General features: G+C 35.2%; 1 protein-coding gene across 2 annotated transcripts in view; it reads left to right on the top strand.

The window, feature by feature from the left end:
* LOC143461173 (dynein axonemal intermediate chain 3-like) overlaps positions 1–10,349 on the top strand; it is a 30,284-nt gene extending 19,935 nt beyond the window's left edge. The window contains exons 11-18 of one of the 2 annotated variants that reach the window (XM_076958990.1): positions 4–138; positions 248–413; positions 495–668; positions 4,815–4,945; positions 5,037–5,147; positions 5,232–5,417; positions 5,560–5,676; positions 10,070–10,349. In XM_076958990.1, the coding sequence (XP_076815105.1) occupies positions 4–138; positions 248–413; positions 495–668; positions 4,815–4,945; positions 5,037–5,147; positions 5,232–5,417; positions 5,560–5,676; positions 10,070–10,204 (1,155 nt within the window). In that variant the 3' untranslated portion in view covers positions 10,205–10,349. Of the gene's footprint in view, positions 1–3; positions 139–247; positions 414–494; positions 669–4,814; positions 4,946–5,036; positions 5,148–5,231; positions 5,418–5,559; positions 5,677–10,069 lie in introns of those variants that run through there. The other variant, XM_076958991.1, reaches the window with a different exon arrangement.
* Positions 10,350–10,366: the final 17 nt, after the last annotated feature.

Here is a 10,366-nt window from a genome sequence, read left to right as displayed (position 1 = left end):
TAGTTTAATAGGTTAGGCAACCCGGTTGAAAACAGAATGTGTGAATGCTGTCAGCTGATCACATGCAGTACTGATGGTAATGTGATGGTGTGGGATATAAGACCCCCAAAGCCGACGCAAGCTGCACCAAGGGAACAGGTATCAAAATTGCGTACATTTTCAGATGTGGGTATCCTTTTATATTTATTGCTTCAGCGCCTAGTAATGAAATAATTGAAAATGTAATTGATGAATGTATTGGTTACAGGTTGATAAAAATATACCAACACCGTTTGGGGTTTCGCAAACTTTTAAGCATCTTGATCTGACCTGGAAACCACTTTTAAAGCTGTCAGCAACAAAAATGGATAGTAGTGGAGATTATAGCCCACTTAAATTTAGCATTCCTGAACAACAAGAATTCCGGGATCATGGTATTCCTTTGCTACCCTGGATTGCATTAGTTATTATTATTATTTGTAGTCTTTTGCTTGTGCTACATCTTTATCATTTAGTATCTACTGGTGGAAACAAGCATGAACTGGATGAGACGATGAAAGTATCATCAGCAAAAAATCAAAAGCCACTAGAGCACATAAGCACGCATTACTTCATGGGTACTGAAGATGGCGAAGTTGTGTATGCTGACTTCAAACTTGAAAAAGATAACGAGACTGGAAAAGCAAACGGTATGTTTCATTCTTTATAAAGGTCCTTTTTATACAACATTCTTGATAAGCTATGCAATCACCATTATTTATCCAATATTTGAGTAACTATGAAACAGAGTTTCATGGATTTATGATTGTGATAAACAAAAATTAATAGAGCACCCTATAGAATGGGTTTCTATATTAACCAGTTCAGTGCACGTGACGAGATATCTCGTTATGACTAGGCCGAGCCAGTTTACCTCTCACAAAAGAGCTTACCCGTCTTATTGCGTATGACCAGTTATCTTGTCATCATGTTGAATGCTTAAACTCAATCTCTGTCTTTTGGAATTTATTCAGTTTAAGTGATGGAAGATTTAACCTAGCTTCCATTTTCGTCATGGGTGCTTCCAAGACAAAATAAAGTTTGCATTTATCAAATGGTAATACAACTAATACATACTCATTGACGTAAGTAGTAACGCCATAGCATGACAACATCAAGTTTGTCATCATTTTTGAAAGCAGAAAGTCATACTGAACCAATTATATAATAGATTGTTTTCTTCTATCTCCAGCCGCTACATTGCCAGAGTTGTTTAAATTAATCCAACTAGAAAGACTACTATCACTTAGCGCTTTGTGAACGGAATATATACAAACCGCCCAACACTTAACTGGTTAAATGATGAGAGCTCTTTTTACTGCCAAAGCGGCTGTCACACAAGTTTCGATATCAGGGCGTTTTTTACACATTCCTGCTCAAATTCAGCATGTTCTTTGAAAAAAGTTGATAAGTTTTTTACTGTTTGACTTCAATTTTGGCTGCATGGTTCACAGCGTGATCATGCTTCAACGGCTCTTTAGGACCAGACTGGGTCCACTTTTTGAGCTAAACACGATTCGCCACATGTCAGGCTGTTTGTTCTAAGCGCAATTATTCTTTGACAAGAGGGGCCACTCTTTGCTCACTTTTCATGTCAAACACGTGTCACTATGAGTCAAGTTGCTCTAATAATTAAGTGGTGAATTGATTAGAGGAAAGTCATTGTTTTGTATCAGCGAAAACTGCTCTAGTAAGTGGTTTACTTTATAAACCAATGCTTACTATACCTTGTGTGGTTAAGACAATACCCTCAAACAAAAAAAGGTTAACAAAAGGTTGTGCCTGTCTGACCTTTACAATCTTATCACTTTGTTGAATTAGTTCAGTACTTGAAAGCCAATGATTACATTTGCATTGTTAGACATTTTAAAATAATACTGCAATATCATTAATAAAAAATCATATGATTAACACAGTGTATTGTATATACTGCCTTGTACTGTTAACAACACAGTACAACTTAAAAACACTTAAATAATGTTAGACATTCCAAGAGATTTACACGCACAGAATGAACATTCACAGAATCAGCTGAAATACTCTTACTATTTTATACCTACGGATTTATTACGCAAGTAGATAACCTAGTATAACTTGGGAAGAGTTAAAATAGATTGATTGTAGCAAATAGTTGCAAGGATCACCACAAATACAGCACACTTCATATTTTATTAATTTGTAGCGTAACAGTCACAATGATTACTTTAATGATTGATTACTTTATGATGCTCGTATTCGGTCTTCACAAATCTTAGAGCTTACATGACATTTACCCGTACTTAAAACGGATCGTATCTTTCTCAGGTACATTTATTTTAGAACAAGTTAACACAGGATGTAGCAACCTATTGGCACTGACCACGTTAAAATGTCGGGCTATTAGCCCAGACTGTCGAACTAATAAAACAACTGAAAATATGTATTTATCTGGCTATATGCGAGTCATTACTAGGATAACTACTAATCAGCAATAATTATAATCGTTAGTATCGAGGAATAGCCATGAAACAGCATCAATTTTCACAATCAATTTCACGGAGCTTTTGGAATAACAGTCGCAAAGCTGGCATTGATGAATGTTAAATGTTATACGTACAGTAGTGCAGCACACATTCTCGATTTGTAACATACTACAATGTTTCGGACCTAACACTGGTCCTTTCTCAGAGTATAAACTGTTAAACACACAACATGTAATAAATAAATATGAGAGTGAAACAAGAAAATATGATAAGGTTGTACAGTACCACGGTAACGCAAAGTGATAACAGATACTGAAGCCCAAACACACAAGCGAAAAACCTTAAAAAATTGCCACAATGATTATTTCCATCTTATCTTGTTATTTATCATTTATGTGTTTGGGCCTCAGTATATGTCATCACTTTGCACTACCCGGGGTACATCCTTGTCATGATTCCCGTGTATTACACATTTTTCTTGTTTCACTCAGAGATTTATTTATTGCATGCCATGTGTTTAGTAGTTTATACTCTGAGGAAGGACAAGTGTTTGGTTCGAAACATGAAAATATGAAGTGGGCTGCATTTGTTATTATCTTTTTCAAGAATTTTCCATTAGGATTTATGCCTAAATCTAATGCCATTTTTAAAGCTTATGTTATATTTATAATTGCATGATTGAGATCAAGGTACATTGTGCTCTGTATTTCTAGCAATAACCAAAGACCCAATGAATTTGCAAGTTTAAGTTATAATTTTACATTGCTGACCACCTGGAGTTGACAAATAATAAATTAAGTTTCATTCTGCACTCATGACTCAGCACTATAACAACATGCCCTGGGAAAGCAACAGCTTTTTGTTATAGGCTACAGCACTGCGGCTTGTCTGATTAAATATCTGAAATAAAACATATTCTATAATGATAAATATGATTATTGTTATGGATTGAAAATCTTATATAAATTATAAACTTTATCAAATTCAATACATTGAAGAGTTTTGGGAAAAGGGTTTGCTTACATTTTAAAACCAACGATACAATTGGTAATGAGTAAACACGACTTAATACACATAAAACGAGAACACAAGAAATAGCATCCACGAAATTTTCCGACTATTTTCATTTTCTAGCAGGGTATTTGCGTAATGTGAATATGTGTAAGTAGTATTGTCTGTTACGTTTTGGTTTGACTAGAGCGTGGGCTTGTGCATGCTAACCTTAACGTAACTAACTTTCACAGCTTAAATTTTATGCCTCTTGCAACCAGGCAACTTTGATGGAAAAACTTTGGTTACAAACAAAGTACTCAGAAATTTCGGCACGTTGAATTGGGTAAAAATACCCAAAATCGGGTTTTGCCCAAATTTATTGGACGTACCATGTATTGATAAAAGGAAGATTGTAACTTGCACACTGGTTAAACCTTTTTTACTTTCTCTTTGGCTAAGTGGGCCGACTGTTTTTTAGCTTTCACATTGAAATGATTTTAACCTGGCAAAACCATGTTTACTTCATAGGATATAGTCAAAGCAACCAGTTGTAATGTGATCACAAGAAGAAGTAATCAAGACACTTGAAGAAGATGTAGCTTTCATATCTAACCTTGCAGTTGTGGTAGCGTTAAAGATAGGCTTTGAGTTTAATTTATCCGTTTTGAGCAGAAGGATCATTCTTTGAACATCCTGCTTATTGAATATACAAATATTCAACTTTTGGATATTGTATTATTTTGTTGGGAGGTTTACAAACTGATTGATCTTCACCATTCCTCTGTGACTTGAGCAGCTGTTGGAGCTCCTGTTAGCACAAGCAAATGTGAACTTGGTTCGTTTTGTTCATAGCCCTTTCAACTTAACTGGCTGTGGAGAATTTAGTGAAGCGAAAGATTGTGTTGATCTGTAGGCAATATCCCACGCAATAGGCTAAAGCAGTAAAGCTACCCTTGCTGTGGCAGCAGTACTCTAATATACTACTAAACTTCTACTTGTGCCCAGTTATTTAAAATAATGGCAAATTTAGTTTTTTATTGTATGTGGACTTAAGCTGGTTGGTGAAGATTTGCAGTAAGGGGGTGGGAAGCCGAGTGAAGCCAATCTTCATCCCCACCTTCAAGCATATCTTGAAGTGTCAAACCAAGACACAGACGTGTGCTCTTAGTGAGTGTCAAATTGACAACCTCTTACTCATCAGCCTGTAGCTTTACTGCCAAGCTACACGATTGACATTTTAGTGATTTTTAACAGCTAATACTTATAGGCAATAAAGAAATGTGTTTGTGGACAGTGTATAAATACATTATTTTACGTTTTTTGCATGGTTTCTGATTTTAGTGCCAAAGCCCAATTGGGCAGTAGCTTGTCATGATGGACCTGTTAACACATTGCAGAGGAACCCCTTCTATAACGACATTATTTTAAGTGTCGGTGGATGGACGTTTGCCTTGTGGCGTGAAGGTGTAACAGTAAGCTTGTGGAATTAAATGCTGTTTTATTATTCATATGTTTATGTATTATGCAACTATTTTAGACACTTATACCGCTTCTAACTCTTAGAGTGGAGCAATTTTGCAGTCAGCGTCAGCAGCAAAATTATACACTGCCGGTCATTGGAGCACAACCAGGCCAGCAGTCTTCTTTCTTGGTACCAGGGATGGTAATGTGGAGGTCTGGTCATACACTTTACCTTGTTTAATTTTTTTCTATAAACAGTGCAGCTTTGGAGGGGTCCTTATATTATGTTTATGTTAGGTCTGGGACTTACTAGATCGAACCCATGAGCCAATTTTAGTTCAGAATGTTACTGCTGCCCAAGTAACACAAATTGTCCCATGGGTTGTTTCAAAGAAGCAAAATCTAATCGCTGTAGCTGACAATGTTGGCACATTGCATATTCTTGAAATTCCATGGAATCTAAGACATCCAGCAGCAACTGAGGTAAATGTTTATACTGTATATAGAATAAGAATATGTCACAAAATTATTAAGATAGACGTAGTGGAATGTATAATTTTTTCCTATATGTATTTTGCCATTTTATCTTGTCATTGGCAAACTTAGATACATTTCTATTTTTCAGTCAAAAGGCATTCGAAATTACTTTGAACGAGAAACGAAGAGAATTCAATACTTCGATCAGCGAGCAATAATGCGAGAAACTGAACGAATTGGAGCTAACGATGGAAAACGTTTTTCGGTAATTCGTATTTAAAATTTGAAATCAGTCAAAATATGTGTTTTTTATCATAGTAGACATAAATACTGGCAGAAGTATTATAAATGTACTGTAGGTTAGGGAGAGATAAAGTACGCCAGTTTAGCATTTTATCCGTTAACCAAGTCCACCGCATGCACGTTGAAAATGGTATGGTATTATAAAATATGGTAACATATCATGACTCATATTCCGAGATGAATTCCGCAAGGATCCTCATCTCTTGACTAGTATTTGTGTAAGTTCCGATAGTTTTTTTTGTTTTTTTATTTGCTTGTATCATATTGCGCAAATTTGGAGATGTTTCGTTAATACAACAACAACAGAATTTATTTAATTCTGGCATTAAACTATATTATTATACAGTACGTATGTGTCCGTTCATTAAAAAAATTAACATCTGGCTCTTTTTTTTTCTTCACACTAAGTTAGGTGCTGCACACATTCATTTCAAATGTCGACTCAGTTGAGACCAATCTTAAAATTACAGGCTGTCAATCATGGACCGAAAGTGGTAACTCCAGAATCACATTTTTTTGGTTCTTAACAGACTGACTAGTTGGAATTTTTCCAATATAATTTCACTTCAAAACATGAAAACGTTGTCCTATGTGTAATGTACTTTTGAACATCAATTCAACTTATTTAAAAAGTTTTCCGCATCAAAAAACAACGTTTTAGCTAAAAACTTGAAGAGAGTTTTGCAGTTAAATTTAGATTAGTTCTGGAGCTACAGTATATGCCAATAAATTGTTTGAATTAATTGCATTACATATGGTTAATTTACCTGGTAAAACTAGGGCTTGAAAACCGATATCCCGGTTTTGGGGATTCTCGGGATTTATTGAGTTTTTTAATGTTATGTCAAAGGTACAAAAATAAATTTCAATCTTCGCAATCAACAAAATGTGCAGTTGGATTTGTGAGCGCTATGATAACACAATGGTTTTTCTATTAAACTAGTCCGATAAAAAGTTCCGAAAGCAGTGATATAACGTCCATACAGTCATACTGTATATAGCCTCAAAATGAAACGTAGTAATCAATCAAAAGTTTGGGAACATTTTTCCCAAGTTGATGATCAATCCACATGTCATTACTGTTCAAAAAAGCTTTGTGGTAAAGGTGGATGAACTAGTGGTCTCCCATCATTTCAAGATTAGGCATAGCTTTAAGCAAGGTATTTAGAACATTTTAAAAAGGAAGTTCTAGTTCTAAAAAGAAAGCAAAGATACAGCAGAAATCTATCATGTCATTTGTATAAAGCAAGAAGGAAAGTTTGCAGAGCAATGGTTTTTCTATTTATGCCATATACAAGAGTATAACCTTCTCTGCAAGTCACTTTGTGCAAAAGTTTTTCATCTTCCCCTTGCTGAATTAAGTATTATGGAATAAATTCATTGTCAGCACAACATCAATCAAAAACCAAAGAGAAAATAAAACGTCAATGTAATATCCGGTTTAGTGTCACTCTGGACAAATATTCTTCTGTTCGTTGTCAAAGATACATGCATGTCATCTTTCATTACAATGACGAACAAATAAATCTAGGCCTAGTAAGAATGCTTGGGTGATGTTATGCTGAAAATATTTTACAACTCCTTGAAAAGCACCACGCTGATTTAGATTGGCCTGCATTTCAGTAGAAATGTTACTGTTGAGAGCAACGATGAAGATGACTAAATATTTCAAGAAAGCCTCACTATAACAACCCAAGTACAAACAAAACACCTGATTTCAGTTCTACAATAGACGATGTACTCAACAAGGTGCAGAAAGTGGTTAAAATATATATAGGAAAAGCATGGTGAGAAAGGAAGTCTTGCAAAAATATGTGATATTGGAACAGAAAGAAGAGTTGTCCCTTATCCTTGACTGTAAAACTTGCTAGAACTCTATTTCAAATGATTGAAAGGTTTCTCCTTCTTAAAACTTGTATAATAAAATCTTTACTGGATTTGCGTATTGCCCATGATATATCAGAATCTGAATTTTTGCTTCTAGATGAGATGATATGTGCTCTTGAACCAGTAAAACTTGCTATCGAAGCTTTGTGTCGTCAGAACGCAACATCGTTAAGGGCTGAAGGAGTTTTCCGATTTCTCATTTACTAAAATAAAAACCGAAGGTAAACTTTGGGCAATGATTTACTTTGTGTCATGAAGAACTGCATACCACAAAGACAACAACATGATCTGGTCAACTTCATGCGATACAAAACTTGAATTCATTTCTCGAAATTGGGGAATTTTATGATGATATCCCCTTAAGCAACAATACTAAACAAGGCATTTTGAAGACAGCTGCAACCTTAATTACCAGCAGTTTTTTTGTTTGGGAGCAATGACACTAATGACGCAGGAGGTCAAAACAAAGAACGACAAATTGAGTTGGCTAACAACAATTCTATAAATGAGAGCCTTTTTGAAAGACTTTAGGCTCATATTGAATATTCCACACACATCCAGTCCAACATATTGCCATGTGATGAAGGAACCTGAGCAATAATCAAGCAGGAGGTTAAACTGCTAGAAGCTACCGGAAAGAGACCAAGCAAACTGGAGCATCTTCACAAGGTGTTACTCAGCAGCCCAACAATATCAGTTAAGGCAGAACGAGCTTTCTTCTGCTGCAAGACTTTTCACCATGAAAATTCAGTCACGTATAAGCAACAACTCTGTTAACTGTCTGATTTTGCCGTTTATTAGCTTTTTGTATCATTGTGTGTAAGTATAAAAATCTTGTTTTTTTCTCGAGATTGAATTAAATTTTAACCATTCAGATTGTATAATTGAATCCAGCATATGTAGCTGCCATTAAGGACCTGTCCAACACCAAAAACTACCACTAAAATCTTGTTTGTTTTATTATGCAGCAAATTTAATAAAAAACTGATTATTCCAAAAATCCTCCAGGGGCTGTCCGAATTTTTATCACTTTAGTATGCTTCGGACTATCATTCCACAAAATGCCATCAAAAAAACATAATTCAAACTTTTTTAAATATACGGGCAAAATCGACACCAGAATTTTTGACCTAAAAAACCCAATTTTTAGCTACTTTCATGGCAATCTTTAGCTTAATCTGCACATCACATCTGCACATCACCTAAGACATTCAAGCATGCCAACAAGTAGGGTAATTCCCAGGCTAAAAAACAACACCAACCATACCGCCTTCTGATTGGTCAAGCCACCTATTTAAATGCTTTCATGAGATTCCAAAAAAATCATACAGATGTTCTTTTACCCTGTTTGACAGATCCTTAATTGAATGTTTCAATTATGACAAAATAATGTCATTTGGAATAAATTCAATAATTAATGCTCCAGTTCTGATACATCGCCATACAGTATGGCAGAATTTTCATGTTATGGTGCTCACATTACGATGTTAATATGATGATGGGCTGGGCTGGGTCCACACAATGAAAAAGAATGTTGTTTAGACTTAGATTTCTTAGTTAGGCCAGACTAATATGTACAGTAGGCTACTTGTTATCACATGCAAATTAGTTTGCACATGTCTGTCTTAAATGATTAGTTCACAACGCATTAGACATTTCTTTTTTTGATTCTTTTTCTGGAAGTATATAGTATATAGCTGAAAGCCGCCATTATGGGCTTAAAGCCTATTTGCAAAGAAATAAAATATTTTTATAAGGAACATTTTGGTGTTCCAGCAAAGTCTAAAACTTTTTCTAATAGTCCATGGCTTAAAACGAATTGGGAACCGCTGCATTAAAAGAATGCATGTGCAAAAGGTGGAATTTAGTTATTAAGGTTTAAACAGAAGTTCAATATGATACAGACGTACAATATTTTTCTGTTAAATTAGCCACAGCAATTACCATTGGACTATAAGCCTAAATTGGTGGCCTACCTCATCACTACTCTAATTACCCGACGATATATAGGCTACATGTCATGATATAAATCACTCCAACATATTCCTATGTCCTAATTAATTGCTACTTGCTGGTTATTTTGTACCCATAAACCTCACATTTAATCGAAAATTCAACAAAATACTTCTTACGTAGATCAGTACCTGGTCCGTACTTCAAGCAGGTGTCATTGTCACGCTGGGTGGTTTTCTAGTATGATCACAATCACTGTGAAATTTGCAACATATTAGGCGATAATTTGTTGACCACTAATTTTTCACCAGTTTATGTAGTGAAATGAACTGTGCTCTCTGATACAAGATCAACTTGTTTTGCACTGTGCACATTTTACGTAAACACAGTGTTGGGAGCTGATACTTTGCTTGCTGTAGGCCTACACAAAGGTATCGCCTTGTTAGCTGTGCTGACTCCGATGTAATGCTGATATTTTTTAACCAAGTACAGTATAACCAACTGTACTTTTATAGGCCAAAGTCACGGAAGATAAAACAGATGAGGCAATGGAAGAAGAGTATCAGGTTGAACTCGAAGCATATCTTAATCTTGAGAAGAAGCTGTTAATGGAACTTGGCATAATCGAAGAAGAAAAAGCGGAAATTTAAGTGCAGAGCTACCATCATCTTTTCATAAATGCTGTTGTATATTCATATCAATTAACAGTCTTTGTTTCATTGATTAGTTGAAACATCTTGGGATGCGATATGTAAGATTTTTAAAGTTTTCCAAATATAGAAATAAGTTATACTAGTTCACTTTTAAACGAG

The sequence above is a fragment of the Clavelina lepadiformis genome, chromosome 5, assembly GCF_947623445.1.
Source record: "Clavelina lepadiformis chromosome 5, kaClaLepa1.1, whole genome shotgun sequence".
Lineage (NCBI taxonomy): Eukaryota > Metazoa > Chordata > Ascidiacea > Aplousobranchia > Clavelinidae > Clavelina > Clavelina lepadiformis.
This window is presented reverse-complemented; position numbering and strand designations above follow the sequence as displayed.